The sequence below is a fragment of the Paroedura picta genome, chromosome 6 (assembly GCF_049243985.1).
Source record: "Paroedura picta isolate Pp20150507F chromosome 6, Ppicta_v3.0, whole genome shotgun sequence".
In the NCBI taxonomy this organism is placed as follows: domain Eukaryota; kingdom Metazoa; phylum Chordata; class Lepidosauria; order Squamata; family Gekkonidae; genus Paroedura; species Paroedura picta.
In genome coordinates, this window is record NC_135374.1 from 1,180,609 (window position 1) to 1,201,554 (window position 20,946).

A 20,946-nucleotide genomic window follows, 5' to 3' on the forward strand; every position below is an offset into this window, starting at 1 on the left:
AGCCACATTTAGCGGACTGTCTAGGAGGAGGGGCAGGCAGATGCAGAAAGGCCACGGTTGCCACCTCCGTTTGGGGAATCCCTGGAGATTTGGGGGGTGAAGCCGGAGGAGGGCAGGGCTTGGGGAGGGGAGGGGGGTTAAGGGAATGGAAAGCCGTAGAGTCCATCTTCCCAAGTGGCCCTTTTCTCCAGGGGAATGACTTTGGTCCATTCCGCATGACTTCAATATTGCAAAAGGCATGCAAATTGTAAACTCTACTAATTTGCAGTTATGCACAATGTTGCACACAATCTGCCACAATCCTGAAACAGTCCCGTAAAAAGCGATTTGTTGTAGCACTTAAAGGGAAAACCAGAAAAGTGGATTCATCCTCCGAAAAGCGCTATACTCTTGCAAACAATCTGCAACACTAGCGAAAAAGACCTGTGCGTTCCCATTGTTGCTGTTCCAACAAAGTCCCTCCCCCTGGCTCTCTCCTCCGAACTTCCAGCGAAGCGATCGCCATTCTTTTCCTCAGAACGAGCGGGGAAAGCAACGAACCAGCGAGGCTTCATTCACCCAGCGAGGCTTCTCCGGCTACAGTCCCTCCCCAGAAGTGCTTCAAAGCTCCCCTAAGTCCCCAAGCACAACACAGCCCCCTGTTCGCCAGTTCCCTTTAATTTCGGCCGAAAATCGCGCCCGTGCAGGGGGGGGGGATTTTTCTTTTCACTCGGGGGAGTGTGGTAACGATGACTCGCCAGCTCACACGCCAGCTAGATGGGTCTCTACGTTAGAATCAAGGCATATTCGTTGCAACGTGTGTTTTTCTTTTTTTAAAAAACCCTGTTCTTAAAGGGAAAGGGGCTTTTCGAGAGCATGATAACAGCCGCCCATTGGCTGTTCGTTTGATTGACGGCCAGGGGCAGGACAAAGCACAGAAAAAATCGCTTCCTGGATAGACCGGAAACCTGTGGGAAACTATTGAAACGCTACTGGATTCCACTACAAAGGCAAGTATGCGTAACGCCGAGATTGCACTTTTAAAAATAGCGTTTCCGCTTTCAGGAACCAATTGGCAACATTGGTCCTTGTGCGGAATGGGCCTTTGTCTCGCCTGGAGATCAGAACAGCAGGAGATCTCCAGCCCCTACCTGGAGATTGGCAGCCCAGAGATGGACCCTTTTATACCAGGTGATCCCAAACCCTCTTGAGCCTGTGGGGGCACTCTTCTGCGAGTTTGCAAGGTCTCCTTGGAGGCCACTTCTCACACCGCTTGTGTGTGCTTGACGGCTGCCCCTGCAAAGCACCCACTCCCTGGGGGACCCCTCGGCTCGGCCGTCTCCTCCTCCGACCCCTGTGGGGACTTCTGCGCAGGGCAGGGACGAAGGAGGCATGAGCCCGGCCACTGGCTTCCCTGGCTTCCCCCTGCAGCTCCCTGAGACCACCCTCTCCTGCGTCATGGTCCAACGTGGCAAACTCTCATCTGGAGAGACGGTTTTGATTCCCCACTCCTCCTCCGCATTGCAGCCAGCTGGGTGACTTTGGGTGGGCCACAGTCCTGTTAGAGCTGTTATCACAGCCATTCTTTCAGAGCTCTCTCAGCTCCACATACCTGCCAGGGTGTCTTCTGTTGTGGGGAGAGGAAAGGAAGGGTGTTTGGAAGCCGTTTGGGAACTCCTTAAAAAACCTGCTCTTCTTCTTCAATTGGGAATGTTTAAACATACAAAGGAGGCTCAAAACACCGGCTGCTTAAAGCATAAAAGAGTTTTATTTAGAGAAACAACAATATAAATGAGAGAAGAGAGAGAGAGCGTCCTAATTGTCTAACTGTTTTTGGAGGGAATGCAGGAAGTCTCTAACTGAGCCCATCAGAAGGAGATTATTTGGAAATACCAGTTCCAAATCTAAATATGCTCACGATACTTCTCCACTGATGCCCCCTGCAGGATACTCTGCACATGCTTTTGAATCATGCACAGTCCAGATCTGGCAAATCCCAATACTTCCAAGATGAACCAAAAGATTCTTCACAAAGTTCAGGTCTGGGAGCACCTTGAAGACCAACCAAGTTTTGTTCAAGGCAGAAGCTTTTGTGGGCAGGCCCAGTTTGCAGATACGGTGCAACGGAGGTGAGCAGCAAATTAGCACACAGCATAATAAGAGGTGTTGATTATTAATAATAACTATTTTTATAGCCCGCCCTTCCCAGTTGGCTCAGGGCAGGTAACAGATGCAAGAACCAACCTAGAATAACCAGATTGGGTTGAATAGTCGCCTGTTGTTTGGGTTTAATTCAGGAGGGAAACATAAAAATATAATAATAAAAATATCAGAACCGGAGACTGGTGGGCAGGTGAACCCCCCCCCCCCCGAGTGTGGAATGCCAGAGGGACGGGCCAGAGCTCAGGGGCAGAGCCTCTCCTTGGCCTGCAGAAGGCCCCCATTTCAGTCCCTGGCGTCTCCAGTTGTGGGGACCAGGCAGGAGGGGATGGGGAAGACCTTTCTCTGCCTGAGACCCTGGAGAGCTGCTTCCTGCCTTAGCAGAGAGGTCTGACCTTGATGGGCCAAGGGGTGTGTGTGCTGGATTCAGGATTAGGCGTGTAATTAACTAAGGCCCCACTCGTGCACGCCATCCATCTCTCCGGCACGGAGGCCAGGGGCTTTTTCAGGTCACCATCTGCTCCTCTTGGAAACCAGCGGGGCTTTGGAGGCCCTCCTTGATGGCTGCCCCACCCTCCTTTGGGGATTTCCCAGCAACCTCTGCTGCTCACCTGGGTGGAGGAGGGCAAAGGAAGGCCCAAGAGCCAAGGGATGCTTCCTTCCTTCTTCCTTCTCTCTAGTCAACCTTCCCACGACCCCTTGGATGGTCCCCGGATGCAGCCCTCCCTCCAGCAGCGCTCCCTGGCTGAGGCGCTGGCTCTTGACGGGGACAGGGGGGGGGGAAGGACCCTTTTGCAGGGCGATTCTCTCTTGTTGGGAGGAGAAGGGGCCGAAGACAGGGGGGACGGGGGGGAGGTGCCCAGAGGGGGCTTTCTCTGAAGCGTCCAGGGGAGAGAAGAAGCCTCCGTGGCCCCCTCCCTCACCCCCCCCAGCCCCATGGATCTCTGCATTGCCCCCCTCCAGCCCACCGGCTCCCCCTGCCCCGCAGTATCATTCCCTTCCCGCTCCCATCTGCAGCTGAGCCTTGCCGGCCTCCAAGGAGCCCTGGAGAGATTCTGGGACTTCCCCCGACTCCCGGACGGCAGGGGTCAGTTTCCTTCCCTCCAGAGGGGCCCCCCTTCCCCAAATCTCCGGGAACCTTCCAGGCCACAGGTGCCGACCGCAGCTTCCCACGGCTGCCCCACGCTGCTTGCTCATGCCAGAGGAGCTAGACAGAGGGGCTCCCGCCCGCCAGAGCTTCCCCAAATTATTCATCCCCCGGGACGTCTCTGGAGCAGGAGCCCTGCAGCGTCTTCTTTCCCTAAAGGAGCTCTGCCCTGCCCACTCCGGGGTGTGGGTCAAAAATGGGGCAGGCGTTGGGGGCCAAGTTAGCCCCGGCCGGCCGAGAGGGGAAGGGGAAGGGGAAGGGGAAGGGGAAGGGGGCTGCTCCTCCGGCGCACTAAGGTTCCGGCTTCTCTGCCGGCGTCTCCTCCTCCTCGTCCGGCTCCGGGCTGGCCTCGGGGGGCTTCTCCTCCCCGCCCCCCCGGCCCCCGTGTGCGGCGGGCAGCTCCCCGTCCTCCTCCTCTTCGGCGATGGCCCCGTCCTGGTGCACGACCACTTCTGCCGGAGAGGCCTGGCCGGAGCTGCCCGAGTCGTGGTCGTAGCTCTGGAAACTGTTGCGCACCTTCATGATGTACTTGCGCAGGACGCTCGCCCCGTCCAGCGGGTTGGCCGCAGAGCCGTTGGCCGCCACCGTGTGCCGCAGGTGCTTCATCTCGGAGTGGAGCCGCACCACCGACTTGTTCAGCTCCGTCAGGCGGTTGCCCAGGTCTGGGGGGGGGGAGAAGATTTGAGAGGGGGAGAAGCCCTGGTGGGGGCCGGGAAAGCCCGCGGGGTTGCGAGGAGCATCGTTCTAGGATCTGGGACAGCCGCACAGGATCGGCCGGAGCCGCCTCGCAGGGCCGTTGTGAGGGCAAACCGGGGCCTACCTTTCCTCCGGCTCTCCTCAAACTCCCGCCGGGCCGTGTCGATGTAGCGCTGCACCAGCGCCTTCAGCACCTGCCGCCGGTAAGAGACGCGGCTCTCGCTGCGCAGCCCGCCGTCCTCCAGCGAAGGGTTCGTCTGAGGGGGGGGGGGGGGCAAGAGGGTCAGCGCTCCTCCTCCTCGGGGAGCCATAAATGGGAGCCGATCAGCCGGGCCATGACGGGGAGCCCGTTTTCCAAGGGGTAATCCAAAATCCTCCAAGTGGCCCAGGGGGTCTGCAGAGGGGCAGGAATGTTGTCCTGCAGAAGAAACTAACGTAGCCAGCGCGATTTTTTTTAAAGGTGATTTTGGAACTGTTTGTCCCTTTGTCACCAAACGCTGCAAACCTGGAGCCGGAAGTGTCATTCCACTCAGTGGTGGTGACTTCCCAGATACTGTCCAGTAGGCGCTTACAATGAGGCCCTGCTGGCCACTTTCTATGCAGCACTCAGCACTGTAAGTGGAGGAAGGGTCTTCATAGCCGCAGGGGCTTCTCTTCCTCCTCCTTGTCCAGCTCCACACTGGGGGGTGGGGACAGGCTGAGTGGCACCCCCCCCCCAATCACCGCCCGCCTGCCCCATTGCTGTGGGGGAAACTTACGATGGTAGGAAGTGGAGGGTAGGTCTGTGGCCGCTTTGGTTTGTAGCAGCACAGGAAGCGGAAGATGCCCCTGGGGGGGCAAAAGGACACGGTCGGCCTCCGGAAGGGGGAAAGGGAGGGGAGGGGAAGCGGCCCCAATCCAAGGGGGTTTGAAAGCCACATGCAGAATGAATCAGTGGAACATTCCCGAGCAGAAATAAGAAATTAGGAAAGAGCCAAAGTCCAGGAGCACCTTTGAGACTAACAACATTTATATCATAGGAGCAGGATGTATAATTTATGGTTTATGATTTACAATATGGTGGGATGGAGGAGGTAAAGAGGAAAAAATCAAGAATAACAAGAGTAAAAAGAGTGTAATCTTATAATACAGTCAAGGGGGTCGCCGTGTTGGTCTGAAGCAGCACAATAAGATGTGAGCCCAGTCAGGCCCCTGGAAGACCCCCAAAGATATATTCAAGGCGTGGGCTTTCATACTAGGAAGAGGGCCTGCACACGAAAGCCCACTCCTTGAATAAATCTTTGGGGGTCTTCCAGGGGCCTAATTGGACTCAAATTTTGTTGTAATTTTATAATGTCAGTTTTGTAGCTTCCTGCCGCTGCAATTAAAATCCAGAGGAACCCTGCCTTTGAACATGGAGGTTCTATTTCAGCTAATAACTGTTGTTAGATGCATCCTCTGGGAACGTACAAAAGCAAGAAGAGACACATGAAGCCTCCTTCTACTGAATCAGGCCCGTGGTCCATCAAGGTCAGCTTGCTCCAACTGGCAGCAGAACTCCAGGATCTGTGGCAGAGGTTTTTCCCATCCCTCCTGCCTGGTCCTTCTCACTGGAGACACCAGGGATTGAACCTGGGACCTTCTGCAGGCCAAGCAGAAGCTCTACCATTGAGCCAGGATCTCAGGTCAAGGTCTCTCCCATCCCCTCCTCCCTGGTCCTTCTCACTGGAGATGCTGCCAGGGATTGAACCAGGGACCTTCTGCAGGCCAAGCAGAGGCTCTGCCACTGAGCCAGGGTCTCAGGCCAAGGTCTTTCCCATCCCCTCCTGTCTGGCCCTTCACACTGGAGATGCGGCCAGGGATTGAACCTGGGACCTTCTGCAGGCCAAGCAGAGGCTCTACCATTGAGCCAGGGTCTCAGGCCAAGGTCTCTCCCATCCCCTCCTCCTCACTGGAGATGCTGCCAGGGATTGAACCAGGGACCTTCTGCAGGCCAAGCAGAGGCTCTGCCACTGAGCCAGGGTCTCAGGCCAAGGTCTCTCCCATCCCCTCCTGTCTGGCCCTTCACACTGGAGATGCTGCCAGGGATTGAACCTGGGACCTTCTGCACGCCAAGCAGAGGCTCTACCATTGAGCCAGGGTCTCAGGTCAAGGTCTCTCCCATCCCCTCCTCCCTGGTCCTTCTCACTGGAGACACCAGGGATTGAACCTGGGACCTTCTGCAGGCCAAGCAGAGGCTCTGCCACTGAGCCAGGGTCTCAGGTCAAGGTCTTTCCCCTCCCCTCCTGTCTGGCCCTTCACACTGGAGATGCTGCCAGGGATTGAACCTGGGACCTTCTGCAGGCCAAGCAGAGGCTCTGCCTGTCAGCCACAGAGGTGTGTGTGGAGGCTGTCCGTGGTGTGCGTGGCCTGTGGCCAAAGGGGCCGATTACCTGATGACGTAGAAGATGGACTTTGGCGTGGGGATGATGTTGAAGGGGACGGGCAGCGTCAAGCCTTCCCTGAAGTAGGACAAGTAGAGCTTTGAGCGGGCGAATTTCCACTCCACGTCGGCATCGTTCTGCAGGGTGAGCCAGGGAGAGGAGGGGAGGGGAAAGCAGCCAGTCTCTCGCGATCCGTCTCAGACCACCTTTGTCCAAGGCCAACAGGGGCAGCTGCTCTGTGCCCCACACTGAGGCGGGGGGCAACCACCCACAGGCCTGGGGCCCTCAAAGGAGGGGGAAAGAAGGAGAAGTTCTGTGGCTGCTTGCATTAAGCCCCACTGGGGATCGGCCTGCTGGCTTCTGGGGGCCAAGAGAAGGGCCAAGAAACGGATGATGGCAAAGAGTTAATTCCCCACCAAGTGTAGCAGCCTCGGCCGTCACACCCTCATAACCGGGGTGGACATCTCGTTTTCGAAGAACTTCTTCAGTGGCTTTTAAGTGTGATTTCTCTTTTTCATCAACGTTAAAGATTTCTTCCCACTCGCGTCTTTCTTTCCTTCAAAATATCACTTCAACACAAAGGTCTTTCACCCTCGATACAATCTGTGGATCAAGTAGGCTCAGCCTACAATAGGCCCCTTAGAAGCCACTGAAGAGGTTATCCAAAATGAGAGATCCCCCGAGGGAATCGTCACGTTTCACTGTTTGCTGGGATTACTATACTTTGCGGGAAATAAACTGTTTTTCCATTTCCTGGCACCTCTTGGCTTCTAGAGGCCAGGCAGATGGACTCTACTGAATCAGTCCCCCTTGGCCCATCAAGGTCAGCATTGCCTACTCAGACTCACAGCTGCTCTCCAGGGTCTCAGACGGAGGTCTCTCCCCTCCCCTCCTTCCTGGTCCTTTTCACTGGAGATGCCAGGGATTGAACCGGGGACCTTCTGCCTGCCAAGCAGGGGTTCTGCCACTGAGCCAGGGTCTCAGGCCAAGCTCTTTCCCATCCCCTCCTGCCTGGTCCTTCTCACTGGAGATGCTGCCGGGGATTGAACCTGGGACCTTCTGCAGGCCAAACAGAGGCTCTGCCACTGAGTCATGGCCCTTCCCTATGGCTGTGCAGGGTCTCACACAGAGGACTTTCCCATCACCTCCTGCCGGTCCTTTCAACAGAAGATGCAGGGATCGAACCCAGGACCTTCTGCATGCCAAGCAGAGGCTCTTCCAGTGACCCACGGCCCCTCCCGTTGACCAAGACCATTTCAGTTCATGAGTAGAACTCAGCAGAGACGCCACGTCCAGGACGAAGCAGGCAGCCTCAGTCCTAGCCCGGTTTCCCGCCTGAGGCTCACCTCAATTTTCTGGAAGGAGTTGGTGATCATGGCAATGAGCATGTTGAGGAGGACAACCACCATGACGATGGTGAAGATCCCGTAGAGCACCCTCCCCACCAGCTCGGCCACGTAGAACTGGGGCATGTCCACCACCTTGTGCTCCTCCATCCCAAGCATGGTCCAGAAGAGGAACTGGAAGGTCTCGTTGAAGCTGCAGGGAGAGCGCTGGGTCAAGACGCCTCTCTCCACACATGCCCCTGGGCCTGCCTGCCAGGACCTTCCGGGAAAGAGCTTCCAGCCTGGGTTGGCATCCAGCACCACTGCCCTGGACTGCCATCAGAGTGAGCTAAGCTGCACCCATGTCAGGATTCTCTCCCGAGACAGAAGAGCAGCAGGTAACAACTAACTAACTCCCCCACCCCCCTCCTCATTGCTCCTCCTAATTAGCTCCTGGCTCTGGTAAAACTACGGATTCAAATTATGCTGTTTTAGCTGTTAATGGTTAATTTTACTTGATGGTTATGAAGTATATTGTGCAGGATGCTGCTGAGCTTGTCCACTTGCCTGAGATGACAACTGCTGAGAGGGGCAGCTCAAAATTACATTAATTAATGAATTAAAAGAGTAAATAAGTAAGCAAGTCAAACTGGGAAGAAGCTGACCTTTCCCCGTTCAGGAGGGAATCCCGAGCAAGGTGGTCCACTGAGGGTATTCTTGCTTGTTGTGGGTTTTCTGGGCTGTGTGGCCGGTGTGGCCTGGTCGTTTTAGTCCCTGACATTTTGCCAGTGCCTGGCTGGCGTCTTCAGAGGCGGGACATGGCTAGAGGGGAGTTTCTCCATGCCGCATTCACACCTTGCTGTGTCCCACATCTGATCCCTTTCATCAGGCATTGGGTATAATGGTGGGAGCTCCCCAGCATCCTGACTGGCTCAGCTGGAGACGCACTCCCTCCCTGCTTGCCTCCAAAACACAGCCGACTGAATGCAGAACATCAGTTAGACAGTTACTGGGACTCTCTCTTCTCTCTCTTTGTATAGAAGTCATTTCTCTTCACCATAAAACTATTTTATTCTTTTAAGCAGCCTAACGCTTCACCCTTTTTGCAAACTTAAGCTCTGCCAACCTGAGCAAGAACAACCCATGCCACTGCGCCCCTCCCCCATCTCCCTGGCTGCCGGCATCCCTCGAACCCAGCCCCCAACCAAGGGGGCCATCCTACCTGCCCAGCCTCTCGGACTCCTGGTAGTGGACGTAGATGTTGTTCAGCCCACACAGGAATGCTGTCAGAATGATCATCAGTATGAACATGAACCTGTTTGGAGGAGAGGACATCGAGCGGTGAGCCACGAGGAAGGAGCCCCTGAGGCCCCCAGCCCCAAAACAGGAAGCAGGGAGGCCTTCTATTTAGGGACTTGCTTCATTTCTACCCCACCATTCACCCCAATGTGGACCCCAAGCTGCTCGCATCTGTCTCCTTTCCTCCAGTGTACCCACACAACAACCCTGTGAGGTAGCCTAGATTGAGAAGGAGGGGGAGAAGAGGAAGAGCTGTTTTTTGTATCCCACTTTTCACTACCAGAAGGAAACTGAAAGGGGCTTCCTATCACCTTCCCTTCCTCTTCCCACAACAGAGACCCTGTGAAGAAGAAGATGAGTTGGTTCTTATATGCCGCTTTTCCCTACCCGAAGGAGGCTCAAAGCGGCTTACAGTCGCCTTCCCTTTCCTCTCCCCACAACAGACATCCTGTGAGGTGGGTGAGGCTGAGAGAGCCCTGATATTCCTGCTCAGTCAGAGCAGTTTTCCAAGTGCCGAGGCGAGCCCAAGGTCACCCAGCTGGTTGCATGTGGGGGAGCGCAGAATCGAACCCGGCATGCCAGATTAGAAGTCCGCACTCCTAACCACTACACCAAACTGGCTCTTATCAAACTGGCTCTCACCAAACTGAAGAAGGTGGGGCTGAGCTACCACAGTGTAGTGCTTTAGAGTGTAGGGCTTCTAATCTGGTGAGCCAGGTTTGATTCCCTGCTCCTCCACAGGCAGTCATGTGGGTGGCCAGTCTCAGTTCTCTCAGAGCTCTCTCAGCCTTAACTACCTCACGGGGGAGAGGAAGGGAAGGTGATTGTAAGCCACTTTGAGACTCCTTTAGGCAGTGAAATGCAGGGTATCAAAAACATATTCTGAGAGAGCTCTGAGAGAACTGTAGCTCAAGATCACCCAGCTGGCTGCATGTGGAGGAGTGGGGAATCAAGCCCAGTCCTCCAGATTAGAAGCTGCAGCTCTTAACCACAACACCAGGCTGGTTCAAGGTCATCCAGTGTGTGGTTGGCTCAAAGTCACCCAGGGATATTCCATGGGGGAATGGGAATGCAAACCCAGATCTCAAAGGTTAAAGACATAAACACAGCCCTGCAGGATCAGAGCACGATCCATGAAGCCCAGCAACCTGTCCCACCCCACTGACCCTAGAGGCCCAATGACAGGGCCTCCTGGCACTGGGATTCAGAGGTTGACTGCCTCTGAACGTGGAGGTTCCTTTAGGTCAGGGGTAGTCAAACTGCGGCCCTCCAGATGTCCATGGACTACAATTCCCAGGAGCCCCTGCCAGCATTCGCTGGCAGGGGCTCCTGGGAATTGTAGTCCATGGACATCTGGAGGGCCGCAGTTTGACTACCCCTGCCTTAGGTCATCGTGGCCACTTCGCCACCGGTAGCCCTCTTCTCCATGACACGGCGGCCTCTGGCTACACCACACTGGCTTTCTTGTGCTGGATGCCTCGTGGGGACCCGTTTCCACACTGTGCTTGTAACAACCCAGACCCGATGCCTTTTCAGTCTCACATCTGGACCTTGACTTGTGTGTTTTAGATGCCGCAGCCCACCCTGAGCCCCCAAGGCAGGGCGGGCTGGGAACATAAAAACTGAGAGGCATCAGGAGGCCCACCGGATCATGTCATCGATCATCTTGCCGATGGAGATCTGCAGCGTGCCCAGGGTCTCGTGGGCCGGCAGGATGTAGGCCAGGCGGGTGAAGCTCAGCATGCTGGTGACCGCGAAAAGCACCTCCGCCATGAACTGGGGGTCCTCCGTGCGCCACTCCACGCGGTCTGCAGGCAGGGGAGGGGGAGGCAGAGAAGGCGGGGCTCAGCGGCGGGGGCAGTTGGGAAACAGGCCTGTAGGATCTGTGTCCCCCCCCCCCCCCGAAATTGGATACTGGAGAACACAAGGCATTATTCAAGGTGTAAGATAAGATTTCATGTGCACACACCCACAGGCATTTGGGTGCACACAAAGGTTTATACCTTTGTTGGTCTGAAAGGGGCCCCTGGACTCACACTTTATCCTGCTTAAAGGGGCCCCTGGATTTAGTCTTTATTCTGCTGCGCCAGACCAACATGGCCGCCTGGCAAAATGTTACCCATTTATGTTTGGACATGGCCTGATGCGCCTCTGGGGACGGGATCCGAACGGAGCGCTTGCAGAAGGTCGAGGGAGAGGCGCTCACCAGCCTCCATGTAATAGTAACACTCGGGGGAGGAGTTGGCGTCCAGGCAGTAGACGTGGCCCTTGAGGAAGACCAGCACGCGGAGCACGAAGGAGGCCAGGTACATGCTGAGGATGACGATGTCCAGGAAGTTCCACCAGTCCAGGAGGTAGCTGCGCAGGCCCTCGATCCAGACCTCCTTGCACTCGAACCAGAAGAAGCCTGGAGGGGGGAGGGAGGGATCCCGGAGCACAGAGCACCCAAGACCACAAGCCAAGCTATCCCATAACTAAACTCCGTCAACAACAACTCCTTATAGCTCCCGAAAACCATCTGTCCCCGTCCTCTCGGCATGCCTCCAAGAACCCACCAGACGGCTTTGAGAGGGGGTTATGTCAAAAAGCAGAGAAGGCAAACTGGCAGCCGTCCCTGACCTGTGCAAGTTTCGTGGGAATTTTGACCGGGTGGTGGGTGCAGCCATACAATGGCTGCCACAGAAGGCAGAGCCAATCACAAAATGGCTGCCGCAGAAGGCGGAGCCACCCACAAAATGGCTGCCACAGGAGGTGGAGCCAAACACACAGAAGAAGACCAAGTGGTGAGAAGGACTAATTTTTAGAATACCATCAGGAAAGTGGAGAGAGTATAAAATCAGTCCAATGGGGGCAGCAGTCAGAGAAAAATTGTTCAGTCTCCAGTAGCCAGTCATAAACTACGCTGGGCAAGTGCTGGACCTGGCCCCCGCTCACTTTCTAAGAGCTCTCGGTGGGCACTAGGGAAGGTGTTGGTGGGCACCGTGTCACCCCTGGGCACCGTGCTGGGGACCCCTGCCTTAGAGCACTCAACAGAGGCACCAAGATGGGAACTGTGGCCCTTCCCCGTCCTTCCCTCCCTCCCGCAGCCGGGTGTGCCAGGCCAGGGCCCTCCCTCCTACCTGCCACCCAGACCATGTGCAGGGAGGTCTCCCACAGGCTCTGGTTCCTCCCCTTGAAGGTGTCGTGGTGGTGCTCCAGCACCAGGGACTCCACCAGCAGGAAGACCAGGAACCAGAGGTAGGAGGCCGAATGCAAGAGGAATTTGATCACGGGGATCTTCACCATTTTGCCCACCTGCCAAGAGAGGAAGCCACCCGATCACTCCTGGATACTTTCTCGCCTTTTTGGAATAGCTTTTTTTAAAAATTATTATTAAGAGGGTTTTATTTTATGGGGGGGGGGTCAAAACCACAATACTAAAGGAAGAAGAAATAATTTAAAAAGGTAATAGACATATAAAGAAAAGACTTCCGATTTTCTTGGCAACGAATATACGTTAAATTACAACCTGATCCCTCCCTGTGCCATGGCTCTTTCTGCCTATCTCTTTAACATCTACACTTGCCAACCTCCAGGTGGGGCCTGAGGATCTCCCAGAATTACAGCTGCTCTGCTGGGGGAAATGACTGCTTTGGAGAGGGGGTGCTGTGGCCTTATCACCGGCTGAGACCCCCCCCCTGGCCCTGCCCTGCCCTGCCCACCAGGAGCTCCCTGACACACACGTGGCAGCCCTATCACAGAGATCCAGTCTGGCTCTGGGGGAAGAGGATGGCTGCAGGACCCGTTTCATTTCCCCTGCACTCTGGTGCTTGTGGCCTCCTGCGCTCTTTCACTGATTGCAGCCACTGATTGACCTGCCTTGAGTGGCCCAGGCGTGAATGCTAAGTAGGGCTGGCCCCGGTTAGTCCTTGGATGGGAGACCCCAGAGGAAGTCCCAGGGTGCTCCGCAGAGGCAAGGGAAGGGCCAGACACCGCAGCTTATCTCTTGTGCTGAGCTCAACGGCCCTGGCTGGCTAACCTTGCCCGATCAGAGCGGCTCTACGGAGTTGGGAAAGGGCCCTCCACCTCTGACGCCTCTTGCTTTGAACACCATAAGAGGGCCCCATGGGTCAGCTGAGCTTTTACGGGACCTTCCATGGGCACCAACACCAATATCTCCCCGCCAAGGAGATTTGGGGGGGGGATTTCTGTCATCACCCTCCGGACGTTCCCCTTGGCCCAAGCACGCCTGCGCAGGAGCCGCCACTCGCCTTGGATTTGGGGGCCACCCAGTAGACCAGGCACAGGAGGGGCATCAGGAGGAAGATGGAGCAGGAGATGAAGACCTTCCACATGCTGTTGCTGCCCCGCCAGCTCTGCAGGCTCCCGCACCAGATGGAGGACAGGACTTGCTGGCAGATCGGGTGTGCGACAAACTGGGCCGGGAGGAGAGAGGCAAGCCGCTTAGCGATCGGAAGGCCACGTCATCCTTTTGAGGCTGGCCAACCTGGGCACACCCAAAAGGCTGGCCAGAAAAGGCTGTCGCAAGGACCCCCAGGGGCCTGTCCTCTTCTGTGGCAAATCTCCCCAACGAAGCAAGCTCAAAGGTCTGGCTAGAAACTCAGTAGTTTATTCAGAAGAGCATAAACGGCATCACAAGATTCCTGCGTTGCCGAAGACAAAGGCAAAAGGAAACGTAAAGCAATTATAGAGGGAGATTTCCCCCCCACACACACACACACACATGTCTGCACACCATTCAGTTCCACGCAGACAGAATGGTTCTTGTCGTCAAAGGCCAGTACAGCTTACAGTGGACCCCTCCAGGTGGGAAGAAAACAGGCACAACAACTGGGCACCCGATAGGGAGCCAGAAGACCCAGCTCATGGGCGCAGAAGGGCAGGGGGACGAGCAAAGCCACTTCCAGAGAAGTCTCCGTGGGGAGTTCTGGGGCTCTGGTCAACTGACTCATGGCAGGAGATGGTGGCTACTCGGTTGCCTACCTGGAAACAGCTCACAGGAGGCGCTTGGAACAGGTTCTCGGGAGAGGCAGCGTAAACATTTCCTGACTCATCCCACGAGACCCAGGGTGGAAATCTGCCATTACAGCTGATCTTGAGTTAGCAGAGATCAGTTCCCCTGGAGAAAACGGCCTCCTAGGGAGGGGGACTCCGGGGCATTATAACCCATGAAAGCCCCCCTCTTCCCCAAATCTCACCCTCCCGAGACCTCCTGGAATGTCTCAGTCCAGAGTTGGCAACCTATTGCATGGAGCCATTTCCCTGCTTGCAAGGGAAGGGATGAGCCTGGGGGCTCCCCACACGTGTGTTTCAAGGCCCCAGGGGCGAGGGAAGGACCCTCTGCACGGGCTCAGAGGTGCTGTCTTCTGTATCATTGACACTGTGCTCAGGAGCAGAGCCCGAAGTTAGCCCCTGTTTCTGGCTTCTCTGAGTGTGTGACACCCTTGCCCACCTCCAGAAGAACACGCCCCCCTCCCCAGCTTACCCGCTTCTGGTTGTAGTTGACGGCCAGCCGGAGCCTGGCAAGGTTGGGGATGCCCTCCTCGAAGGCCTGCTCGTCCAGCTCCTCGTCTTCCCCAGTCTCCTCGTCGTCCCCAAGGTCATTCAGCACCGCCGTCACTTCGCTCTGGTTGCGGCACATCCCCAGCAGCTCAAAGGCAAACTCCTGGCACAGCTGCTCCAGGGCCAGGTACTCCGGCTGGGCGGGAGGAGGGGGAGGAGCAGCAGCCGTGAGGGAGGGTCAGGGACCCCAGCCCCAGCCCACCCCCCCCCCCAGGCCCCTTCAGTGGAGCTTGGCTTCAGCAGCGGGCACATGCTCTGCACAGTGAGCAACGGGGCAGAGAGGCCGAGGCCTTGCCCTGAGGATGATGAGGATGGTGATGATAATAATAAGACCCTCAGAAGGGCCCTGCTGGGTCAGCCCAGGGAGGGTCCCTCCAGTCCAGCCTCCTGTCTTTCCCATGGCCCAACCAGTTCCTCTGACCTGCCTCCCAGGGTGACTGTTGTGGAGAGAGGAAAGCAAGACTCTTACAATACCTTAGGGGAGAGAAAAGCAGGGTACAAAAGACCAGCCCATTTCCTTCTCCTTCTCCAGATTAGAGTCTGCCACTGCTTAACCACTGGAGGACATGGGGTGGAGGCCTTGGGAGCTCTCTGCCTGGGCAGGGACCTCTTGAGCCCTAGACCCAGCCCTGTGTTGTACCTGTGGGCCGAAGGAGGCCTATCCACTCAACCGCCCCCCCCCACACTCACACACAGCCGCCCTGCATGCCAAGAGGCAGACCTTGAACTCGGGCTCCTTCTTGGAGAGGCGCTTGAGCTCGCGGCTGAGCTTGAAGGCTGTCAGCATGGCGTCCTCGCTGGCGATGGAGAGGTGGGCCCGGCTGGCGATGCCCTTGTAGGTGTTGATGCGGGAGAGCGAGAACTTCAGGAGGTCGAACTTGCGGCCGTTGGAGCACTCCAGGCAGCCGCAGGAGACCTTGTGGGGGCGTGGGATGGCGTGGCCCTTCTTCATCAGCATGTCCACGATCTCGTAGAGGTCCTTCTCGCAGGCCAAGGTGAGGGGCGTTACGCCGGGGGCGAAGCGAGAGTTGTCGATGGAGTTGTCGAAGAAGGCCAGGGAGAAGGACTTGATGTCCATCTTGAGGCCCTTCTCCTGGTCCAGCCGGTCCAGCAGCAGCTTGACCACGTGGGGCTGGTTGGTGTCCACGGCGACCAGCAAGGCCTCGTGGACCTGGCGGAAGTCGAACTTGACGTAGCGCAGCAGGGTCTTGGTGATCTCCTCGCCGCCGGTGCGGATGGCCAGGTTGAGCGCCTCCCTCCATGCCCGGTCCTCCGCGTCGTCCAGCTGCCTCAGGATCCCGTCGCTCACCTGCAGCAGGTGCTGCACCTTCACCAGGTGGCCATCTTGGATGGCACTCAGGAGGCCCTCGGGGAATTTGAGCTTCTTGTTCACGATCTCCTTCCAGTTGGGCTGCGGGGGAAGACAATTATCTGCATGCTTTTGTGAAGATGTCATTCAGTTCATGGTCTGCGTGGGTCAGACGGGGCCAGTCTATAGGTCTCGGCTCCAAAGTAGGGCCTGGTTAGTACCTTCACGACCCCCAGGGAAGCCCAGGTTGCTACTCAGAGGCAGGCCATGGCAAGTGACCCCTTTGAGTCTCTTGCCCTGACCCGGGTGGCCCAAGCTAGCCTGATCTCCTCAGATCTCAGAACTGATCCCACAGGGCTCCAGTGATCTCCCAGGGCCATTCTGGCCTAACCCTGTTGCCTCTGTCAGGGCCACCTGCAGGCAAGAGGGCTTCCTTGGCACTTCCACCTGGTTAGGTGGCCAGCGGGGCCTGGAGATTTCCCAGAATTACAACAAATCTCCAGAAAAGAAAGATCCGCTCCCCTGGAGCCAGTGGCTACCCTGAAGGGGGGGCTCTCGGGCTTAAACCCCAGTGAGGTCCTGCCCCAACCCCTGCCCTCCCCACACTCCAGTCCCAAATCTCCAGGAATCTCCCAACCCAGAGTTGGCAACCTTACCTGAATATACAGAATATATCTAGATCCCTAAATAGTTTTAACAGAATGGGAATACGTTGAAAACAAGGCCAGGCAAATGCCAAGCACGTTCACTGCCCCCAAAGAGTTTCCCTTACAGGGGGGTGACCCTGCTGAGCTTCTGAAATCAGAGAAGATGGGGTCAGCCTGGCCCTCCAGGTCGGGGCGAAAGACATGCAGAGGAAGGTGGCCCTGGCCTGCTCCGACCTTACTTGGTGCTCTCCCATCCAAGGACCAACCAAGGCTTGACCCTTTTTGGACCAGTGGTTCATCTGATCTGGCGAGCTGGGTGTGATTCCCCAGTCCTCCTCTACATGCTGCCAGCTTGGTGACCTTGCGCTAGTCCCAGTCCTGTTACAGCTGTTCTCACAAAGCTGTTCTCTCAGAGCTCTCTCAGCCCCATGCAGCTTACAGGGTGCCTGCTGTGAGGAGACGAATGGAAGGCGATTGTAAGCCCATCCAGGCCAACACTCTTGGTCAGGCAGGGGCTAAAGAAGCCCTCCCACTGTCCCCGTTCCCCCCCCCGGATCCTATGACTGTTAGGTAGATCAAGAACTGGTTGACAGATTGCTCCCAAAGGGTGCTTGCTATGCCAGTCATTGACGAAATCATCTGACAAGTCACCAGGGGGCATTGGGTCCCTTAGAGCCACCAGCTGGATCCACAAGTCTCTGTGGGTGGGCCAAAATGCGCCCCCTCTGCCTATATGGGCATGGTGGTGGCCTATGGAGCCGGGCCTGTAAGGCACAGGGGTCTGGCCACGGAACAGCGCTTCCTGCAACCGGACCCACTTCTACCCCTGCACGAAAGAGCAAACCCGGGGCGTGGCCTGCCTGGTGACTGGGGGCCGGGAACAAGCTGCGAGAGCCCAAGCATCTCCGTGGCTGGAGCCTGTCTGGGCCTGCAAGGAACGTGTGGATTCGACCCCAGCCCTTAGCAAAGTGTCCTACCTGGTCTCAGTCAAAATGCAGCCCAGCTCTGCAGGAAGGTTGTGCGGCCCGAACATTCCGGCCCGTTCAGGAATCCCCTTTGAATAGGGACAAGCAACAACCCCCACAACATTGAGCGCTCCGGTCCCCCCCCCTGGACATCTTTATTGCCCCGGATGCTGTGGGCCAAATCAATGGGAGGGAGTGGACAGAGAAAAGCTGTTTCCCGCAGGGCTGATCGTTCTGGGCGATATGGGGCGGGGGGTGCTTTAACCCGGGACCCCTAAGTAAGTGTGTTGCAGACTTCGTCACGTGATGCAGAACAAGATTCAAAGCACCGCAAAGGTTACTGGGACAGAGAAATTAAAAGGGGGCGCCGTCTGTCTCAAAACTCGGGGAGTTTTCTATTTTCTGCCGTTTTCTTTGATTCTGCCAAGAAGATATGACTCGATCCATCTGGTGACCACAGATGGATTTTGTGATGATCCAGAAATCCATGTCCACCACCCACCCTGTTGGCAGCAAACAACACTGGAGCAGCAGAGAAAGAGGTTCTGCTTCTGGACATACACAAGCGTCACCCCAAATCCCCCGGAAGTATCCCCAGAGAACCACCCCACCACCCCACCCCCACCCTGTGGGCACCCCACCACATTTTCCACATTCACCAAACTCCAGATATCCGCTGGAACCGGCCAGTAAGGAAAGACAGAAAGACGCCGATTCCTTGCTGTCCTTGCAAGTTTGTTTAATCCAGGGGTAGTCAAACTGCGGCCCTCCAGATGTCCATGGACTACAATTCCCAGGAGCCCTTGCCAGCATTCGCTGGCAAATGCTGGCAAGGGCTCCTGGGAATTGTAGTCCATGGACATCTGGAGGGCCGCAGTTTGACTACCCCTGGTTTAATCAGTGCAAGAATGGGCAAGCAGAGGAAGATCACAGAGATAGCTTCTACTCAGGGCTGCGGCCAGAGATGTGGAAGGAGAGGCCGTTCCGGAGCTTCCGAGGGGGCCTGCTTGTAGCAGAGCCCAGAAATGGGTCACTTCTTGAGGGGCCAGGCCTGGAGAGCCCCTCCCTCCCCACCGGTCCTCAGTGACGCAGGTCCTGAAAGGGAGCTTGTGGGTCTCTTTCTAGCAACTGCGTCTCTGGAAGTCCCTTGTGGAGAACTGGTGGGATTGGCTCTTTCCCTTCCCAAAATGCCCACGACAGCCGTCTGAGGAATCCAGCCCCCCTTGCTGGTTACAGCCCCTCTGCAGGTGGGAACAACTGGTCCCCTGCGGCCCCTCCCCAGCCTCCCCCAAGAGAGCAGAGCTGGCTGCAATGACTCATTACCGGCTTCATAATGAAGTCCCTGCCTGCCCGGCCCGAATGTCACTTTGCTCCTTCTCTTCTTAGTTGGGCGTGATTTAATTTGAGGTCTCTGGGCACAGGAGGGCCAAAGGGAATGTGGCTTGGCCAGGGGGAAGCTGCTTGTTCCAGATATGTGGCCCTTGGCAACCGCCCCTTCCTACAGGCCGTGGGACACAAAGCGCTGCGTTCGAAACCAGAGCATCTCTGGGCCTCCACATGTGGTCCTTGGACTAATTGGAGGTGGGCAACGAAGGACACCTTCTCCCCCCCCCCCGGCCCTTTACAACACACTTCATTGTTGTGGCGCGTCTGTATCTTATTTTGAAGGGATGTTTAAACATTACCATGGCGATCAGAGAGTGTCAGGGCAGTGGTTGAGAGTAGAGGAGTAAACTACCCCCCCCACACACACACACACCGGGCCTCAGTAAAAGGCGTTGAGTGGTCCCCGGTGATAAAAAGGTTGGGGACCACTGGACTAGATGACCCAGGAGGCCCCTTCCAACTCTAGGATTCTAAACATCTGGAAGAAGTTCCTGACAGTCAGAGCGGTTTCTCAGTGGAACAGGCTTCCTCGGGAGGTGGTGGGTTCTCCATCTTTGGAGATTTTTAACCAGAGGCTGGATCTCCATCTGACTGAGAGGCTGATTCTGGGAAGGCTCAAGGGGGTGGCAGGTGACAGTGGATGAGCGATAGGGCTGTGAGTGTCCTGCATAGTGCAGGGGGTTGGACTAGATGACCCACGAGGCCCTTCCAGATGTAGGATTCTACGAGAAGAGCCGGGCTCCTTGTCATTGGCATGCACAGACCACCCTGGGAGGGCAGGGGCGGCAGGGGTGGTCACTCAGTGTAAAGTATATAAGAAGCAAAGAATCAAGAACAGCTGGGAGACCGACACCATTCCCAGGGGAGAAGCTTTGCAGAAGGGTCAGAGGGAGGGGGCTTGGACACCCAGAAGTTCACCCCCCACCCCCCCAGTATCTCTGCTGCTTCTGGACCCCGTGCAAATCACTCACCATGAGGCCCTCGAATTCGGAAGCCATCCTGCCCCCTGTGCTTGAGGCGAATGGCCAAGGGCTTCAGGGTCCTTCCTCCCCAAGGCAGGTCCTTCCCAAAGGCCACCGACCGACTGACCGCAGGGCCCGGGGCAGTCCGGCGTCTCTTCCCAGCAGCCGGCTGGCTCTCCGCCCTCCCTTCTGTGCCGCCCTCTTGTTTTTCCTGGCAGGGGCAGCAGCAGGCAAGAGAGCAGCCGAGTCCCCGAGGGCAGAGCTGCCACCGGAACGTGCTCCGGCACGGCTTCTCCCTCCTCTCCCGGGAGCCCTGCTTGCCGGCGGCCGGGCCGGCTCTGCCCGGCTCCCCAGGAGGGAGGCCTTATGCTGCGACCCTCCCGGGCTGCCCCCAGCCTCATCTCTCAGCAACCCTGGGCGGGGGTTGGGGGGGAGTCACCTCGGCCGTGGGGAGTACAATGGGGTGAGAGGGCAGAGCCCAGAGCAGGGGTGCTGTGGGGCCCTTTGGAGGGTGTTGTGCTGGGGGGAAAGGGCCCTACAGCTCACACTCGGCACCGGCTTTCCCTGCAGGATGCAGTTTGGATCACTTTCTTGAGCCACCTGGAGCTACTGCTTCTCTCTCTCTCTTTGTGGCACAACCTGCTAGTCTGAATTCTGTCCAGTTGTCCTACAAGATCGAGAGAGAAACACACACAAATGCAGGAATCTGACTCCTACCAAATCACAGCACTGGTCCATCAAGGCCTTGTCTACTCTGATAGGAAACACCAGGGGGAGGCACTGCTGCCAACCGCCTATCTAAAAGGGCCAGGCAGGAGGGGAGGGGAAAGCCCTCGGTGGCTCAGGGGCAGAGCCTGTGCTTGGCCTGCAGGAGGTCCCCGGTTCAAGCCCCGGCAGCATCTCCAGCTGAAAGGGCCAGGCGGGAGGGGAGGGGAGGAGAGCCCCTGGAGAGCTGCGCCCATCTGAATAGACAGGCCCCAAGTTGAGCCCTGCCTGCTGGCAGCCCCTCCCACAAACCAGGAGTGTAGACTCCCCTCCCCTGCTTTTCAGACACTCCCAGCTCCGGACTGCCTCACCTTTGGAGCCCATTAGAGCTGCGCAGGCCCC

General features: G+C 56.8%; 1 protein-coding gene across 1 annotated transcript; it reads right to left on the minus strand.

Annotated features, from left to right (window-relative positions):
* Window positions 1-1,728: 1,728 nt before the first annotated feature.
* LOC143839290 (short transient receptor potential channel 2-like) lies at window positions 1,729-20,020 on the minus strand. Its single transcript, XM_077341107.1, has 13 exons — window positions 19,849-20,020; window positions 15,292-15,981; window positions 14,494-14,706; window positions 13,259-13,423; window positions 12,128-12,302; window positions 11,215-11,415; window positions 10,654-10,816; window positions 8,932-9,024; window positions 7,731-7,923; window positions 6,394-6,521; window positions 4,741-4,810; window positions 4,107-4,239; window positions 1,729-3,948 (listed from the first exon to the last, which is right to left on the minus strand). The coding sequence occupies exons 1-13, from the start codon at window positions 19,873-19,875 to the stop codon at window positions 3,578-3,580; spliced, it is 2,622 nt and encodes an 873-aa protein (XP_077197222.1). The 5' UTR covers window positions 19,876-20,020; the 3' UTR covers window positions 1,729-3,577.
* Between the last annotated feature and the right edge of the window lie 926 nt (window positions 20,021-20,946).

What these genes read in the sequence shown, in the direction of transcription:
- LOC143839290 (XM_077341107.1), bottom strand. Translation starts at nt 19,875, where the DNA reads ATGGCTTCCGAATTCGAGGGCCTCATG. An exon ending in CCGAATTCGAGGGCCTCATG is followed by an intron (nt 15,982 to 19,848) that starts GTGAGTGATTTG and finishes CTTCCCCCGCAG; the next exon opens with CCCAACTGGAAGGAGATCGT. An exon ending in GGGTGGCCCCCAAATCCAAG is followed by an intron (nt 12,303 to 13,258) that starts GCGAGTGGCGGC and finishes CTCTCTTGGCAG; the next exon opens with GTGGGCAAAATGGTGAAGAT.